This window comes from Salvelinus namaycush, chromosome 22, assembly GCF_016432855.1.
Source record: "Salvelinus namaycush isolate Seneca chromosome 22, SaNama_1.0, whole genome shotgun sequence".
In the NCBI taxonomy this organism is placed as follows: Eukaryota; Metazoa; Chordata; class Actinopteri; order Salmoniformes; family Salmonidae; genus Salvelinus; species Salvelinus namaycush.
Window position 1 is genome coordinate 35,179,569 of NC_052328.1, and position 20,173 is coordinate 35,199,741.

Sequence of the window (20,173 nt, forward strand, 5' to 3'; positions counted from 1 at the left end):
GATACAGTAGAAGGAGACAGGTGTGGCACAGATACAGTAGAAGAAGGAGACAGGTGGGCACAGATACAGTAGAAGAAGGAGACAGGTGTGGCACAGATACAGTAGAAGAAGGAGACAGGTGTGGCACAGATACAGTAGAAGAAGGAGACAGGTGTGGCACAGATACAGTAGAAGAAGGAGACAGGTGTGGCACAGATACAGTAGAAGAAGGAGACAGGTGTGGCACACAGATACAGTAGAAGGAGACAGGTGTGGCACAGATACAGTAGAAGAAGGAGACAGGTGTGGCACAGATACAGTAGAAGAAGGAGACAGGTGTGGCACAGATACAGTAGAAGGAGACAGGTGTGGCACAGATACAGTAGAAGAAGGAGACAGGTGTGGCACAGATACAGTAGAAGAAGGAGACAGGTGTGGCACAGATACAGTAGAAGAAGGAGACAGGTGTGGCACAGATACAGTAGAAGAAGGAGACAGGTGTGGCACAGATACAGTAGAAGAAGGAGACAGGTGTGGCACAGATACAGTAGAAGAAGGAGACAGGTGTGGCACAGATACAGTAGAAGGAGGAGACAGGTGTGGCACAGATACAGTAGAAGGAGGAGACAGGTGTGGCACAGATACAGTAGAAGAAGGAGACAGGTGTGGCACAGATACAGTAGAAGAAGGAGACAGGTGTGGCACAGATACAGTAGAAGAAGGAGACAGGTGTGGCACAGATACAGTAGAAGAAGGAGACAGGTGTGGCACAGATACAGTAGAAGAAGGAGACAGGTGTGGCACAGATACAGTAGAAGGAGACAGGTGTGGCACAGATACAGTAGAAGAAGGAGACAGGTGGGCACAGATACAGTAGAAGAAGGAGACAGGTGTGGCACAGATACAGTAGAAGAAGGAGACAGGTGTGGCACAGATACAGTAGAAGAAGGAGACAGGTGTGGCACAGATACAGTAGAAGAAGGAGACAGGTGTGGCACAGATACAGTAGAAGAAGGAGACAGGTGTGGCACACAGATACAGTAGAAGGAGACAGGTGTGGCACAGATACAGTAGAAGAAGAAGACAGGTGTGGCACAGATACAGTAGAAGAAGGAGACAGGTGTGGCACAGATACAGTAGAAGGAGACAGGTGTGGCACAGATACAGTAGAAGAAGGAGACAGGTGTGGCACAGATACAGTAGAAGGAGACAGGTGTGGCACAGATACAGTAGAAGAAGGAGACAGGTGTGGCACAGATACAGTAGAAGAAGGAGACAGGTGTGGCACAGATACAGTAGAAGAAGGAGACAGGTGTGGCACAGATACAGTAGAAGAAGGAGACAGGTGTGGCACAGATACAGTAGAAGAAGGAGACAGGTGTGGCACAGATACAGTAGAAGAAGGAGACAGGTGTGGCACAGATACAGTAGAAGGAGGAGACAGGTGTGGCACAGATACAGTAGAAGGAGGAGACAGGTGTGGCACAGATACAGTAGAAGAAGGAGACAGGTGTGGCACAGATACAGTAGAAGAAGGAGACAGGTGTGGCACAGATACAGTAGAAGAAGGAGACAGGTGTGGCACAGATACAGTAGAAGGAGGAGACAGGTGTGGCACAGATACAGTAGAAGGAGGAGACAGGTGTGGCACAGATACAGTAGAAGAAGGAGACAGGTGTGGCACAGATACAGTAGAAGAAGGAGACAGGTGTGGCACAGATACAGTAGAAGAAGGAGACAGGTGTGGCACAGATACAGTAGAAGAAGGAGACAGGTGTGGCACAGATACAGTAGAAGAAGGAGACAGGTGTGGCACAGATACAGTAGAAGAAGGAGACAGGTGTGGCACAGATACAGTAGAAGGAGACAGGTGTGGCACAGATACAGTAGAAGAAGGAGACAGGTGTGGCACAGATACAGTAGAAGAAGGAGACAGGTGTGGCACAGATACAGTAGAAGAAGGAGACAGGTGTGGCACACAGATACAGTAGAAGGAGACAGGTGTGGCACAGATACAGTAGAAGAAGGAGACAGGTGTGGCACAGATACAGTAGAAGAAGGAGACAGGTGTGGCACAGATTCAGTAGAAGGAGACAGGTGTGGCACAGATACAGTAGAAGAAGGAGACAGGTGTGGCACAGATACAGTAGAAGGAGACAGGTGTGGCACAGATACAGTAGAAGAAGGAGACAGGTGTGGCACAGATACAGTAGAAGAAGGAGACAGGTGTGGCACAGATACAGTAGAAGAAGGAGACAGGTGTGGCACAGATACAGTAGAAGAAGGAGACAGGTGTGGCACAGATACAGTAGAAGAAGGAGACAGGTGTGGCACAGATACAGTAGAAGAAGGAGACAGGTGTGGCACAGATACAGTAGAAGGAGGAGACAGGTGTGGCACAGATACAGTAGAAGGAGGAGACAGGTGTGGCACAGATACAGTAGAAGAAGGAGACAGGTGTGGCACAGATACAGTAGAAGAAGGAGACAGGTGTGGCACAGATACAGTAGAAGAAGGAGACAGGTGTGGCACAGATACAGTAGAAGGAGGAGACAGGTGTGGCACAGATACAGTAGAAGGAGGAGACAGGTGTGGCACAGATACAGTAGAAGAAGGAGACAGGTGTGGCACAGATACAGTAGAAGAAGGAGACAGGTGTGGCACAGATACAGTAGAAGAAGGAGACAGGTGTGGCACAGATACAGTAGAAGAAGGAGACAGGTGTGGCACAGATACAGTAGAAGAAGGAGACAGGTGTGGCACAGATACAGTAGAAGAAGGAGACAGGTGTGGCACAGATACAGTAGAAGGAGACAGGTGTGGCACAGATACAGTAGAAGAAGGAGACAGGTGTGGCACAGATACAGTAGAAGAAGGAGACAGGTGTGGCACAGATACAGTAGAAGAAGAAGACAGGTGTGGCACAGATACAGTAGAAGAAGAAGACAGGTGTGGCACAGATACAGTAGAAGGAGACTGGTATGGCACAGATACAGTAGAAGAAGGAGACAGGTGTGGCACAGATACAGTAGAAGAAGGAGACAGGTGTGGCACAGATACAGTAGAAGGAGGAGACAGGTGTGGCACAGATACAGTAGAAGGAGGAGACAGGTGTGGCACAGATACAGTAGAAGAAGGAGACAGGTGTGGCACAGATACAGTAGAAGAAGGAGACAGGTGTGGCACAGATACAGTAGAAGAAGGAGACAGGTGTGGCACAGATACAGTAGAAGAAGGAGACAGGTGTGGCACAGATACAGTAGAAGAAGGAGACAGGTGTGGCACAGATACAGTAGAAGAAGGAGACAGGTGTGGCACAGATACAGTAGAAGAAGGAGACAGGTGTGGCACAGATACAGTAGAAGAAGGAGACAGGTGTGGCACAGATACAGTAGAAGGAGGAGACAGGTGTGGCACAGATACAGTAGAAGGAGGAGACAGGTGTGGTACAGATACAGTAGAAGGAGGAGACAGGTGTGGCACAGATACAGTAGAAGAAGGAGACAGGTGTGGCACAGATACAGTAGAAGAAGGAGACAGGTGTGGCACAGATACAGTAGAAGAAGGAGACAGGTGTGGCACAGATACAGTAGAAGAAGGAGACAGGTGTGGCACAGATACAGTAGAAGGAGGAGACAGGTGTGGCACAGATACAGTAGAAGAAGACAGGTGTGGCACAGATACAGTAGAAGAAGGAGACAGGTGTCTCAATGGATGTATAAATCTGAAGCATTCGTTTAGAACCTCTTCTCACCACCAAATTTGATGAGAGGAAGTCCAGTGGCGGGAAGTGGGAGATGGAGCTCGATGAAACCTGGCCGACATTCTGCTAATTCCTCATTGATGAAACATTCGATCTCAATACAGTTTTCTGTTCTCAAAACTAGAAGCTGTTATGAACAGAGGACTGACTTTTATAGGTTTGACATGTTCTAAAAGTTTTTTTAAATGTTGTTTAGGAGTGCAAGGGCGAATTGAGATATGCGGAACGCCATGGTAACTAGATTAGATGTGTATTTTCACCCGCTAGCCAATCAGTTACTTAGGAATAGAGTCATAGCCGGGGTGTGTCATCCTCCGTGGTCCTTGGTTAAGGTTAGGGTTAATGTTAGGGTAAGAGTATGGGTTAATGTTAAGGTTAAGGTTAAGGTAAGGGGTTAGGGGTTAAGGTTAAAGGGACATTTAAAAAAAAAATCAACTTGGGCCTTCTGAGTGGCGCAGTGGTCGAAGGCGTCACTACAGACCCTGGTCCAATCCTAGGCTGTGTCGCAGCCGGGCCGCGACCGGGAGACCCATGAGGCGGCGCACAATTGGCCCAGCATCGTCCGTGTTAGGGGAGGGTTTGGCCGGCCGGGATGTCCTTGTCCCGTCACGATCTAGCCACTCCTTGTGGCGGGCCGGGCGCAGTGCACGCTGACTTCGGTCGCCAGCTGTACGGTGTTTCCTCCGACACATTGGTGCAGCTGGCTTCCGGGTTAAGCGAGCAGTGTGTCAAAAAGCAGTGCGGCTTGGCGGGGTCGTGTTTCGGAGGACGCATGACTCTCGACCTTCGCCTCTCCCGAGTCCATACGGGAGTTGCATCGATGGGACAAGACTGTAACTACCAAATGGATATCACGAAATTGGGGAGAAAAGGGAGTTAAAAAGTACACCAATTTAATATTTAAACACTTCATGTTCATCATCGCCAGCACCACCACAACATCAACATACAGTATGTTAAAATGGAGAGTTTCTATGTTTTGTAGAAAAAAAAATAGAGGAAGATGACAATGACAATGACATCATCGGTGTGGATCATGTGATTTTAGTCAATTATGAGCAGGCATTGCCTAGTAATTGTCTACTAATTGTCTACTTATCTTCCTCTATCTTTTTTTACTACAAATCATAGAAACGCGCTATTTTCACATATGTTGATGTTGGGGTGGTGCTGGTGATGATGAATATGAATTTGAGACATTTAAGGGAAGGTTAGGGGGTAGAGGTTAGGGTTGGGGTTAAGGTTCGGGTTAGGGTTATGGTTTAGGGTGGGGATGTCCCAAGGATCCCGGATAGCACTGACCCTTCCCCCATGGTACAGAAGAGGTATCTCATGTTACTGGCCGGCTGTACTAGACTCCTAACTTTGGCTGGGCATGAGACTCTCCTTTTCACTTAAATGAAACCTGGGCATAAGCAGCACAGCTCTGCAAGAGGTTCACGCTGCTCAGCGTAAAATTACCTTCTGGTTCTATTTCCAAGATTTCAACTAACAGCTCACAGCCGAACACTTGATTAACACAACACACCAAAACACAACACATACCATGACATAACATTGTGTTTCTTCTTTAGGACCTGGCGTTGTACAATGAGTTTTCTATCAGTGACACTCTGACGTTCTTCGGACGGATCCACGGCCTGTCAGCTACGGACACCCAGGCACGCATGGACTTCCTGGTGGACTTCCTGGACCTACCTCACAACAGCAGCCTGGTTGGAAAACTCAGGTAATTAGAGTTGCAAAATTCCAGTATCTTTCCCAAAGTTCCCAGGATTTCCAGAAACCTTTCCTTCAGCTTTCGGAGCATTGTTAACTCGATGCCATTTTATTTACGAGCTGGAATAGATCATACTCCATGCTAGCTCCCTTAAAAAGAAACAACGCTACATATACAACAGGGTGGTTCCACTAAATAAGTGCCTTTCGCATCCCTTTGATATTTATATTTTAAGTACAAGTTGTGCACCAATATTGAATTTTAAAAGCCTGTGATATCAAATTAAGTGTGTTTTAATATAGACCACATTAATTTTTAATATGAATAAAGGCATACTAATGTGCCATAATTCTGCATTGTGACATGTCCCTCCGTCAACCCTAGGAATATGTTAACACACTTAACCCCAGCATTTCTCCACGTTTCACCATCATTGTAAAGTCCTAGTTATGTTGTTGTTTTGACAGTCATTTCGGAAGATTATTATTTATTTAATGTGTTTAGTGATTCATTTACTTCTGTCCCTCATTTTAAGGTCAACCTTGTTACGTGAACTGACCTCTTTTAATATGGTGAAACTATTTATTTAAAAAATAATCATTGAACATCTAATAGTCAATTTACAGAGTAAAAACAGGTGAGCTGTTTCTACTCTTTTTATCCATGTTCTGGTGTTTTGTGGTGGGAAACGGCATGGCAGCAAGACTTTGGGGTGACCATCGCTAATTGTGAATGGGAAACTATTCCCATTAATGCCCAAAAAATGATGATATTCCATTTAAAATTATAAATAAATTACAAACTACACTTGTCCCAAATATAAGCAGCACTTGGTACGTATGCACATGGCTTCTGATACTGTCCTGTAGTTAATGACTTCGGGAAAAGAGGTGGAAAGGGACATTTCAAACATTTTGGGCTCTCCAGTTGGTCTATAGGGGGTTTTAATCTCCTTCCCTTTGCCTACACTATGGTTCTGTCCCAAATGGGACCATATCCCCAGTATAGTGCACTACATTTGACCAGTAGTGCACTATATAGGAAATAGGGTGCCGTTTGGGACTCAGTATATCTCACTTTGATCTGGGAGAAAAGTAGGCTACAACCAAAAGAGATAGAAAGAGAAGGAAACGGTTTCCCCCTGAGGAGGTTTATGTTTGTGTGTCACGGGCTTCTGTCATGTAAAAATGCTGTGGAGTCCGCCCTGTCTGAAACGAGGTAGGCGTTATGCAACAGACATTTGTCAAGCTGTCAATGCCAAAAAGAAGGCTCCCTCACTTCCATCAAAACAACTCCTCAATGCTTGCTTATTACTCTTAGATGTAAGAGTACACAGCAAACTGGCCAGTGTTGCCTGGCGTTGATTATTCAGTGTAACATTTCTAGTGTTGATTCAGGAGTTAAATTAACACTCGGTGGTGTTCAATAACCCCAGTTTTGGTGTTAATAATCAGAGTTGCTGAAATGGTTGTTCCAGTTTATTGCTTTAGGTAGTCTGATATTTTAGTCTTCCCACCTCTGGCAGTCATTCACAATGCAGTTTGCAGGTGAATACAAATTCAAAATGTTGGATATCCCCTGCTCTGGCTGGATTTCAGTAGGAATGACACATCACTTTGCAAGCCAGCATAATGTGACTTGCAGAACTTGATGTGGCCTGTAAACCATGAGTTGTAGGCCACTCTATTAGGGTAAAATTAGGCCTCCAAAATAAGGCATTAAGAAATATGTATTGTATTGTCTTAAAGGGATACTTCAGGATTTTGGCAGAGGCCCTTTACGTTTTTATGTCTCTGTGTCCAGTATGAAGGAAGTTAGAGGTAGTTTCGCGAGCCACTAGCATTAGCACAATGACTGGAATTCTATGGGAATCTACTAGCATTGTCAAAATGCCGAAGTATCCCTTTAAATAATTTGTATTTAATGACAGCATATTCACTTAGGACAGGGATGGGCAACTGGCGGCCCATGTGGATTAACAGTTCTTCACTTCAATCAATCAATCAATCAATCAATGAAATGTATTTATAAAGCCCTTCTTACTTCAGCTGATATATCAAACCTAAAACCCCAACCAGCAAGCAATGCAGGTGTAGAAGCACAGTGGCTTGGAAAAACTCCCTAGAAAGGCCAAAACCTAGGAAGAAACCTAGAGAGGAACCAAGCTATGAGGGGTGGCCAGTCCCAGTATCCTGACTGTACAGGACCAACAGCTCTCTGTCCTGTGTGTGTGTGTGTGTGTGTGTGTGTGTGTGTGTGTGTGTGTGTGTGTGTGTGTGTGTGTGTGTGTGTGTGTGTGTGTGTGTGTGTGTGTGTGTGTGTGTGTGTGTGTGTGTGTGTGTGTGTGTGTGTGTGTGTGTTTACAGCGGAGGGCAGAAACGGAGGGTGTCTCTTGGAGCAGCCTTACTTCAAAACCCCCAGTTATTGATTCTGGATGAACCCACAGTCGGGGTGGACCCTGTGCTGAGAGCCAAGTATGTACTGGACACCCGCACACACACTCATCCAACCAAAACCAAACTGTGAAAACCCAACTATTCTACCCAACCTCATGCCTTCAAAGACCAGTCTCACACCTTTGAGTGCTGATCTAGGATCAGATCCCTCCTCTTATTCATTAGGATTTAAAAGGATAAATTGATCCTAGACCAGCACTCTGAGATGTTTCATGGATAAAGAAAACCCAACCAGGTCATTGTTTCCCAGGTAACCCAGGCAGGTCATCAGGCTAAGACTGCATCCCAGATGGCCCCTTATTCCCTATGTGGTGAACTACTTTAGACCGGGGCCCAGAGGGTGCCTTTTGGTTGTCCAGAGGGTGCCTTTTGGGGGCTCAGAGGGTGCCTTTTGGGGGTCCAGAGGGTGCCTTTTGGGGGTCCAGAGGGTGCCTTTTGGGGGCCCAGAGGGTGCCTTTTGGGGGCCCAGAGGGTGCCTTTTGGGGGTCCAGAGGGTGCCTTTTGGGGGTCCAGAGGGTGCCTTTTGGGGGCCCAGAGGGTGCCTTTTGGGGGTCCAGAGGGTGCCTTTTGGGGGTCCAGAGGGTGCCTTTTGGGGGTCCAGGGGGTGCCTTTTGGGGGTCCAGAGGGTGCCTTTTGGGGGTCCAGATGGTGCCTTTTGGGGGCCCAGAGGGTGCCTTTTGGGGGTCCAGAGGGTGCCTTTTGGGGGCCCAGAGGGTGCCTTTTGTGGGCCCAGAGGGTGCCTTTTGGGGGCTCAGAGGGTGCCTTTTGTGGGTCCAGAGGGTGCCTTTTGTGGGCCCAGAGGGTGCCTTTTGGGGGTCCAGAGGGTGCCTTTTGGGGGTCCAGAGGGTGCCTTTTGGGGGCTCAGAGGGTGCCTTTTGGGGGTCCAGAGGGTGCCTTTTGGGGGTCCAGAGGGTGCCTTTTGGGGGCTCAGAGGGTGCCTTTTGGGGGCTCAGAGGGTGCCTTTTGGGGGTCCAGAGGGTGCCTTTTGGGGGCCCATATGGTGCCTTTTGGGGGTCCAGAGGGTGCCTTTTGTGGGTCCAGAGGGTGCCTTTTGGGGGTCCAGAGGGTGCCTTTTGGGGGTCCAGAGGGTGCCTTTTGGGGGCCCATATGATGTTGCCCTTAAACTGAGTTGTGTCATGTGTCCCTGTAGGATCTGGCAGCATCTAGTAGAGATTGTGAAAACTGGAAAAGTATCAGTAGTCATCACCACTCACTACATCGAGGAGGCCAGGCAAGCCAATGTGGTAAGATACAGTCTATATACATGATAACTACCTACTGATAGACACTACATAGAGGAGGCCAGGCAAGCCAATGTGGTAAGATACAGTCTATATACATGATAACTACCTACTGATAGACACTACATAGAGGAGGCCAGGCAAGCCAATGTGGTAAGATACAGTCTATATACATGATAACTACCTACTGATAGACACTACATCGAGGAGGCCAGGCAAGCCAATGTGGTAAGATACAGTCTATATACATGATAACTACCTACTGATAGACACTACATAGAGGAGGCCAGGCAAGCCAATGTGGTAAGATACAGTCTATATACATGATAACTACCTACTGATAGACACTACATAGAGGAGGCCAGGCAAGCCAATGTGGTAAGATACAGTCTATATACATGATAACTACCTACTGATAGACACTACATAGAGGAGGCCAGGCAAGCCAATGTGGTAAGATACAGTCTATATACATGATAACTACCTACTGATAGACACTACATAGAGGAGACCAGGCAAGCCAATGTGGTAAGATACAGTCTATATACATGATAACTACCTACTGATAGACACTACATAGAGGAGGCCAGGCAAGCCAATGTGGTAAGATACAGTCTATATACATGATAACTACCTACTGATAGACACTACATAGAGGAGACCAGGCAAGCCAATGTGGTAAGATACAGTCTATATATATGATAACTACCTACTGATAGACACTACATCGAGGAGGCCAGGCAAGCCAATGTGGTAAGATACAGTCTATATACATGATAACTACCTACTGATAGACACTACATAGAGGAGGCCAGGCAAGCCAATGTGGTAAGATACAGTCTATATACATGATAACTACCTACTGATAGACACTACATAGAGGAGGCCAGGCAATCCAATGTGGTAAGATACAGTCTATATACATGATAACTACCTACTGATAGACACTACATAGAGGAGGCCAGGCAAGCCAATGTGGTAAGATACAGTCTATATACATGATAACTACCTACTGATAGACACTACATAGAGGAGACCAGGCAAGCCAATGTGGTAAGATACAGTCTATATACATGATAACTACCTACTGATAGACACTACATAGAGGAGGCCAGGCAAGCCAATGTGGTAAAATAAAGTCTATATACACTGCTCAAAAAAATAAAGGGAACACTTAAACAACACAATGTAACTCCAAGTCAATCACACTTCTGTGAAATCAAACTGCAAAATGACCTCCAGCAGGCCACAAATGTGCATGCGTAAGCATATGGTCTCACAAGGGGTCTGAGGATCTCATCTCGGTACCTACTGATAGACAACTACCTACTGATAGACAACTACCTACTGATAGACAACTACCTACTGATAGACAACTACCTACTGATAGACAACTACCTACTGATAGACAACTACCTACTAATAGACAACTACCTACTGATACTGATAGACAACCTCCTACTGATAGACAACCTCCTACTGATAGACAACTACCTACTGATAGACAACTACCTACTGATACTGATAGACAACCTCCTACTGATAGACAACCTCCTACTGATAGACAACTACCTACTGATAGACAACTACCTACTGATAGACAACTACCTACTGATAGACAACTACCTACTGATAGACAACTACCTACTGATACTGATAGACAACCTCCTACTGATAGACAACTACCTACTGATAGACAACTACCTACTGATAGACAACTACCTACTGATAGACAACCTCCTACTTATAGACAACTACCTACTGATAGACAACTACCTACTGATAGACAACCTCCTACTTATAGACAACTACCTACTGATAGACAACTACCTACCTGCTGATAGACAACTACCGATAGACAGCTCTCTATTCTATATACATGCCATATGTTTTCAGATCTGAGCAAACATTGGTCGTCTCTATACTGTCTCTATACTCTATAACAGTCTCTATACTGTCTCTATACACTATAACAGTCTCTATACTGTCTCTATACTCTATAACAGTCTCTATACTGTCTCTATACTCTATAACAGTCTCTATAATCTCTATACTTTATAACAGTCTCTATACTGTCTCTATACTCTATAACAGTCTCTATAACAGTCTCTATACTTTATAACAGTCTCTATACTGTCTCTATACTCTATAACAGTCTCTATACTTTATAACAGTCTCTATACTGTCTCTATGCTCTATAACAGTCTCTATACTCTATAACAGTCTCTATACTCTATAGCAGTCTCTATACTGTCTCTATGCTCTATAACAGTCTCTATACGGTCTATACTTTATAACAGTCTCTATACTGTCTATACTTTATAACAGTCTCTATACTGTCTCTATATTATATATTATATATATTATATTATTATTATATTATTTGGAATGACACTGCTGTTTTCTATCTCTCCAGGTGGGTCTGATGAGGAATGGCCGAATGTTGGCAGAGGGGGAACCAGAAACCTTGATGAAACAGAACAGTGCTGTGGTGAGTAGCTAACAACAGTGGATACAATTTACTTATAAGAATATTTTGTACATTTCGCACTTTATTCAGACATTTGTAAACAGAGGGGGTGAGATAGGGGGACAGGGAGACAGGGGGACAGGGAGACAGGGGGACAGGGAGACAGGGGGACAGGGAGACAGGGGGACAGGGAGACAGGGGGACAGGGAGACAGGGGGACAGGGGGACAGGGAGACAGGGGGACAGGGGGACAGGGAGACAGGGAGACAGGGGGACAGGGAGACAGGGGGACAGGGAGACAGGGGGACAGGGAGACAGGGGGACAGGGAGACAGGGGGACAGGCAAGCGGGAGTACAGTAGAAGCGGGGATTGAATGGCGGTATATACTAGAGTATATTTAATGTGACAGGAGTGTTACCACTAGACAATCAGCCCTGCAGGCAGTAGCACTACATTGACCCTATTGCCTCCTACCATCCACCCACCAAGTCACTGTAGACTCTGGAGAAAGCTTTCCTACTGCTGTGTGAGACGTCTGACTGTTGACTGCCTTCCCAGTAGGCAACATTATATTGAAAATACGTCTAAAAAACATATTTTCCAGATGTTTATTTTAGGTTCTGCATGAAAGGTGAAAATACATACAGTACCAGTCGACGGTTTGGACACACCTACTCATTCAAGGGTTTTTCTTTATTTTTACTATTTTCTACATTGTAGAATAATAGTGAAGACATCACAACTATGAAATAACACATATGGAATCATGTAGTAACCCCGAAATAGTTCTTCAAAGTAGTCACCCTTTGCCTTGATGACAGCTTTGCACACTCTTGGCATTCCCTTAACCAGCTTCATGAGATCTACTTTGAAGTATCTCAAATAAAATATATTTTGATTTGTTTAACACTTTATTGGTTATTACATGATTCCATATGTGTTATTTCATACTTTTCTTTCATGTACTGTACTCTGCTGTGCTCTACTGTACTGTAATGTACTGTACTCTACTGTGCTCTACCGTACTGTAATGTACTCTACTGTGCTCTACCGTACTGTAATGTACTCTACTGTGCTCTACCGTACTGTAATGTACTCTGCTGTGCTCTACTGTACTGTAATGTACTGTACTCTACTGTGCTCTACCGTACTGTAATGTACTCTACTGTGCTCTACCGTACTGTAATGTACTCTACTGTGCTCTACCGTACTGTAATGTACTCTACTGTGCTCTACCGTACTGTAATGTACTCTACTGTGCTCTACTGTACTGTAATGTACTCTGCTGTGTTCCACTGTACTGTAATGTACTCTGCTGTGCTCTACCGTACTGTAATGTAATGTACTCTACTGTGCTCTACTGTACTGTAATGTACTCTGCTGTGCTCTACCGTACTGTAATGTACTCTACTGTGCTCTACCGTACTGTAATGTACTCTACTGTGCTCTACTGTACTGTAATGTACTCTGCTGTGTTCCACTGTACTGTAATGTACTCTGCTGTGCTCTACCGTACTGTAATGTACTCTGCTGTGCTCTACTGTACTGTAATGTACTCTGCTGTGTTCTACCGTACTGTAATGTACTCTACTGTGCTCTACCGTACTGTAATGTACTCTGCTGTGCTCTACTGTACTGTAATGTACTCTGCTGTGCTCTACTGTACTGTAATGTACTCTGCTGTGCTCTACTGTAATGTAGTGTACTCTGCTGTGCTCTACTGTACTGTAATGTAGTGTACTCTGCTGTGTTCTACTGTACTGTAATGTACTCTGCTGTGCTCTACCGTACTGTAATGTACTCTGCTGTGCTCTACTGTACTGTAATGTACTCTGCTGTGTTCTACCGTACTGTAATGTACTCTACTGTGCTCTACCGTACTGTAATGTACTCTACTGTGCTCTACCGTACTGTAATGTACTCTGCTGTGCTCTACCGTACTGTAATGTACTCTGCTGTGCTCTACTGTACTGTAATGTACTCTGCTGTGTTCTACCGTACTGTAATGTACTCTGCTGTGTTCTACTGTACTGAGCTGTGCTATCCAAACTTGTGAAAAATAGATGTCTATGATTGGCTCAGATTTGAATGAATGTCCGTGGACGTTGAAATCAAGGCCGGTCTTGACAAAAACAAAGTCCAAAAGACGCCTGCGTCGGTCCGTGCTTAGTTCGTTCTGTGTTGACCACTCATCATATAAACACTTGACTGTGTTATCTGTGTGTTCAATTGACTGTGTTGTCTATCTCCTCTACTTCCCCATCCACCCACTGCAGACCCTGGAGAAAGCCTTCCTGCAGCTGTGTGAGACCTCAGACCAGGTGGGCTCCAAACACAGCACCTACCCTCTGGGCGGGGTACTAGAGAGCGGCCAATCACTCGAGAGCGGCCGGGAAGAGAGCCAACCAATCCTGGGAGTCGGGCCGGGACCAGTAGAAGAGCTTCCCAAATACTCAGGTAAATGTAGGGTTGTATGGACACTACACTGTATATACTCAGGTAAATGTAGGGTTGTATGGACACTACACTGTATACTCAGGTAAATGTAGGGTTGTATGGACACTACACTGTATATACTCAGGTAAATGTAGGGTTGTATAGACACTATACTGTATATACTCAGGTAAATGTAGGGTTGTATGGACACTACACTGTATATACTCAGGTAAATGTAGGGTTGCATGGACACTACACTGTATATACTCAGGTAAATGTAGGGTTGTATGGACACTACACTGTATATACTCAGGTAAATGTGGGGTTGCATGGACACTACACTGTATATACTCAGGTAAATGTAGGGTTGCATGGACACTACACTGTATATACTCAGGTAAATGTAGGGTTGTATGGACACTACACTGTATATACTCAGGTAAATGTAGGGTTGCATGGACACTACACTGTATATACTCAGGTAAATGTAGGGTTGTATGGACACTATACTGTATTTACTCAGGTAAATGTAGGGTTGCATGGACACTACACTGTATATACTCAGGTAAATGTAGGGTTGCATGGACACTACACTGTATATACTCAGGTAAATGTAGGGTTGTGTGGACACTACACTGTATATACTCAGGTAAATGTAGGGTTGTATGGACACTACACTGTATATACCCAGGTAAATGTAGGGTTGTATAGACACTATACTGTATATACTCAGGTAAATGTAGGGTTGTATGGACACTACACTGTATATACTCAGGTAAATGTAGGGTTGCATGGACACTACACTGTATATACTCAGGTAAATGTAGGGTTGCATGGACACTACACTGTATATACTCAGGTAAATGTAGGGTTGTATGGACACTACACTGTATATACTCAGGTAAATGTAGGGTTGTATGGACACTACACTGTATATACTCAGGTAAATGTAGGGTTGTATGGACACTACACTGTATATACTCAGGTAAATGTAGGGTTGTGTGGACACTACACTGTATATACTCAGGTAAATGTAGGGTTGTATGGACACTATACTGTATATACTCAGGTAAATGTAGGGTTGTATGGACACTACACTGTATATACTCAGGTAAATGTAGGGTTGTATGGACACTACACTGTATATACTCAGGTAAATGTAGGGTTGTATGGACACTACACTGTATACTCAGGTAAATGTAGGGTTGTATGGACACTACACTGTATATACTCAGGTAAATGTAGGGTTGTGTGGACACTACACTGTATATACTCAGGTAAATGTAGGGTTGCAAAATTCCGGAAACTTTCTTGAAATTTCTAGGTTTTCTGGGAATTCCAGATGGAGGATTTCAGGATTCCTGGTAGGATGATTCCCTCCTAGCTTATTCTCTTCTGATTACAGAAATCATGATGACATTGGATAACTTAACTTCTCTCTGGATACCGATGCCAATACTACAGTGTTTCAGCTATTGTCTTGAATTTCCTAAGATATTTGATACTGTGTGTGTGTGTTGGGTTGGGTTTTACTATCTTTGTCGGGACCAGACGTCCTCACAAGGATAGTAAAATAAGGAAAATTCAGACAAGTGGGGACATGTTGTCGGTCTCTACAAGGAAAAAGGCTATTTTAAGCTTAAGGGTTCGGTTTAGGGTTACAATTAGGGTTAGAACTAGGGTTAGCAGTTAGGGTTAGGAGTTAGGGTTAGGTTAGGTTAGGGGTTAAGGTAAGGGTTAGGCTAAGTGTTAAGGTTAGGAAAAATTGTTTGGTCCCCACAAGGATAGTAAAACAAATATGTGTGTGTGTGTGTGTGTGTGTGTGTGTGTGTGTGTGTGTGTGTGTGTGTGTGTGTGTGTGTGTGTGTGTGTGTGTGTGTGTGTGTGTGTGTGTGTGTGTGTGTGTGTGTGTGTGTGTGTGTGTGTGTGTGTAGCGGACTGGAAGGTACGGGTCAGGCATGTGATGCCAAAGTGGAGGAACATCGCAGCTCTGATTATCAAGACCACGGTGCGGATGAAGAGAATGCCCGGGTGAGGATGATGAGGATGATTTAAAGGAGTAGAATGAGCTGGAGGAAGGCAGACAGGATAATGATGAAGATGATGATCCTGTAATATTCCATCCACAATTTCTGGAATACCTGGGAATTCTGGGAAAGTTGACAGAATTCTGCAACCCCAGTCTGATTGCATTGTATCTGTCCAGGTCCCTGTTTTTTCAGTTCCTGCTGCCAGTCATGCAGATCTCTCTGATGTGTCTGTGTATCGGAGGAGACCCCAAAGGAATACAGGTGGCTGTGGTCAACAATGAGACCTCCTCCAGCTCCTTCAGCCAATCCCTGCTCTCCTTCCTGGACAACTCCAGCGTGCAACAGGTACTGGACCAATCGGTTGTTAGTCAGAGAGACTTTGCTCCGGGGTGAAGTTTCCACAAGGTAAAAATGTAGGATCAGCTCCCCCTCCCCCAATACTAATTAAAACCTAAAAACAACTATGTATGTTGTGTGTTTAGTTATTACAGTACGGTGAAACAGTTTGAGTAGATGGCACAGTGTCTTCTATCTACCACATTGTCCTGCTTCTATCTACCACACTGTCCTGTTTCTTCTACCACACTGTCCTGCTTCTATCTACCACACTGTCCTGCTTCTATCTACCACACTGTCCTGCTTCTATCTACCACACTGTCCTGCTTCTATCTACCACACTGTCCTGCTTCTATCTACCACACTGTCCTGCTTCTATCTACCACACTGTCCTGCTTCTATCTACCACACTGTCCTGCTTCTATCTACCACACTGTCCTGCTTCTATCTACCACAATGTCCTGCTTCTATCTACCACACTGTCCTGCTTCTATCTACCACACTGTCCTGCTTCTATCTACCACACTGTCCTGCTTCTATCTACCACACTGTCCTGCTTCTATCTACCACACTGTCCTGCTTCTATCTACCACACTGTCCTGCTTCTATCTATCACACTGTCCTGCTTCTATCTATCACACTGTCCTGCTTCTATCTACCACACTGTCCTGCTTCTATCTACCACACTGTCCTGCTTCTATCTACCACACTGTCCTGCTTCTATCTACCATACTGTCCTGCTTCTATCTACCACACTGTCCTGCTTCTATCTATCACACTGTCCTGCTTCTATCTACCACACTGTCCTGCTTCTATCTACCACACTGTCCTGCTTCTATCTACCACACTGTCCTGCTTCTATCTACCACACTGTCCTGCTTCTATCTACCACACTGTCCTGCTTCTATCTACCACACTGTCCTGCTTCTATCTACCACACTGTCCTGCTTCTATCTACCCTACTGTCCTGCTTCTATCTACCACACTGTCCTGCTTCTATCTACCACACTGTCCTGCTTCTATCTACCACACTGTCCTGCTTCTATCTACCACACTGTCCTGCTTCTATCTACCACACTGTCCTGCTTCTATCTATCACACTGTCCTGCTTCTATCTACCACAATGTCCTGCTTCTATCTACCACACTGTCCTGCTTCTATCTACCACACTGTCCTGCTTCTATCTACCACACTGTCCTGCTTCTATCTACCACACTGTCCTGCTTCTATCTACCACACTGTCCTGCTTCTATCTACCCTACTGTCCTGCTTCTATCTACCACAATATCCTGCTTCTATCTACTACACTGTCCTGCTTCTATCTACCACACTGTCCTGCTTCTATCTACCACACTGTCCTGCTTCTATCTACCACACTGTCCTGCTTCTATCTACCCTACTGTCCTGCTTCTATCTACCACACTGTCCTGCTTCTATCTACCACACTGTCCTGCTTCTATCTACCACACTGTCCTGCTTCTATCTACCACACTGTCCTGCTTCTATCTACCACACTGTCCTGCTTCTATCTACCACACTATCCTGCTTCTATCTACCACACTGTCCTGCTTCTATCTACCACACTGTCCTGCTTCTATCTACCACACTGTCCTGCTTCTATCTACCACACTGTCCTGCTTCTATCTACCACACTGTCCTGCTTCTATCTACCACACTGTCCTGCTTCTATCTACCACACTGTCCTCCTGGTCAGAAGTAGTCCACTAGATGGAGGAATAGGGTGTAACACTGTCCTCCTGGTCAGAAGTAGTCCACTAGATGGAGGAATAGGGTGTAACACTGTCCTCCTGGTCAGACGTAGTCCACTAGATGGAGGAATAGGGTGTAACACTGTCCTCCTGGTCAGACTTAGTCCACTAGATGGAGGAATAGGGTGTAACACTGTCCTCCTGGTCAGACGTAGTCCACTAGATGGAGGAATAGGGTGTAACACTGTCCTCCTGGTCAGAAGTAGTCCACTAGATGGAGGAATAGGGTGTAACACTGTCCTGCTGGTCAGACGTAGTCCACTAGATGGAGGAATAGGGTGTAACACTGTCCTCCTGGTCAGACTTAGTCCACTAGATGGAGGAATAGGGTGTAACACGGTCCTCCTGGTCAGAAGTAGTCCACTAGATGGAGGAATAGGGTGTAACACTGTCCTCCTGGTCAGACGTAGTCCACTAGATGGAGGAATAGGGTGTAACACGGTCCTCCTGGTCAGAAGTAGTCCACTAGATGGAGGAATAGGGTGTAACACTGTCCTCCTGGTCAGAAGTAGTCCACTAGATGGAGGAATAGGGTGTAACACTGTCCTGCTGGTCAGACGTAGTCCACTAGATGGAGGAATAGGGTGTAACTCGGTCCTCCTGGTCAGAAGTAGTCCACTAGATGGAGGAATAGGGTGTAGCACTGTCCTCCTGGTCAGAAGTAGTCCACTAGATGGAGGAATAGGGTGCAACACTGTCCTCCTGGTCAGACGTAGTCCACTAGATGGAGGAATAGGGTGTAACACTGTCCTCCTGGTCAGATGTAGTCCACTAGATGGAGGAATAGGGTGTAACACTGTCCTCCTGGTCAGAAGTAGTCCACTAGATGGAGGAATAGGGTGTAACACTGTCCTCCTGGTCAGAAGTAGTCCACTAGATGGAGGAATAGGGTGTAACACTGTCCTCCTGGTCAGAAGTAGTCCACTAGATGGAGGAATAGGGTGTAACACTGTCCTCCTGGTCAGACTTAGTCCACTAGATGGAGGAATAGGGTGTAACACGGTCCTCCTGGTCAGAAGTAGTCCACTAGATGGAGGAATAGGGTGTAACACTGTCCTCCTGGTCAGACGTAGTCCACTAGATGGAGGAATAGGGTGTAACACGGTCCTCCTGGTCAGAAGTAGTCCACTAGATGGAGGAATAGGGTGTAACACTGTCCTCCTGGTCAGAAGTAGTCCACTAGATGGAGGAATAGGGTGTAACACTGTCCTGCTGGTCAGACGTAGTCCACTAGATGGAGGAATAGGGTGTAACACGGTCCTCCTGGTCAGAAGTAGTCCACTAGATGGAGGAATAGGGTGTAACACTGTCCTCCTGGTCAGAAGTAGTCCACTAGATGGAGGAATAGGGTGTAACACTGTCCTCCTGGTCAGAAGTAGTCCACTAGATGGAGGAATAGGGTGTAACACTGTCCTCCTGGTCAGACTTAGTCCACTAGATGGAGGAATAGGGTGTAACACTGTCCTCCTGGTCAGACGTAGTCCACTAGATGGAGGAATAGGGTGTAACACTGTCCTCCTGGTCAGACTTAGTCCACTAGATGGAGGAATAGGGTGTAACACTGTCCTCCTGGTCAGACGTAGTCCACTAGATGGAGGAATAGGGTGTAACACTGTCCTCCTGGTCAGACTTAGTCCACTAGATGGAGGAATAGGGTGTAACACTGTCCTCCTGGTCAGAAGTAGTCCACTAGATGGAGGAATAGGGTGTAATTTAAGACCTAGCTATAGTCACTGATGGTGTCCCCTGTCCCTCCCTGCCCTAGGTGAACCTGTCCCATGCTGAGGCTTTTGCAGGGGCCTATAACGGAGAGTACTGGGGCGTCATCGGGTTTGGAAAGAATTTTACCAGCTACCTGACCAAGAGGTGAGTCCTACCTCTGAACCTGTCTCTTGTCTAGTCTCATCTTCTCACCTTGTTTTTCTATTCTCTTCTCTTCTCTTCTGTTCTCCTCTCTTCTCTTCTCTTCTCT

General features: G+C 45.6%; 1 protein-coding gene across 1 annotated transcript in view; it reads left to right on the top strand.

Moving 5' to 3' along the window:
* Nucleotides 1-20,173, top strand: part of LOC120017775 (ABC transporter G family member 23-like) — a 44,205-nt gene that overhangs the window by 1,846 nt on the left and 22,186 nt on the right. Inside the window, exons 3-10 of the mRNA XM_038960751.1 lie at nt 5,317-5,471; nt 7,829-7,936; nt 9,069-9,162; nt 11,576-11,650; nt 13,907-14,087; nt 16,001-16,097; nt 16,273-16,441; nt 19,967-20,067. Of these exons, the coding sequence (XP_038816679.1) occupies nt 5,317-5,471; nt 7,829-7,936; nt 9,069-9,162; nt 11,576-11,650; nt 13,907-14,087; nt 16,001-16,097; nt 16,273-16,441; nt 19,967-20,067 (980 nt within the window). The remainder of the gene's footprint in view (nt 1-5,316; nt 5,472-7,828; nt 7,937-9,068; nt 9,163-11,575; nt 11,651-13,906; nt 14,088-16,000; nt 16,098-16,272; nt 16,442-19,966; nt 20,068-20,173) is intronic.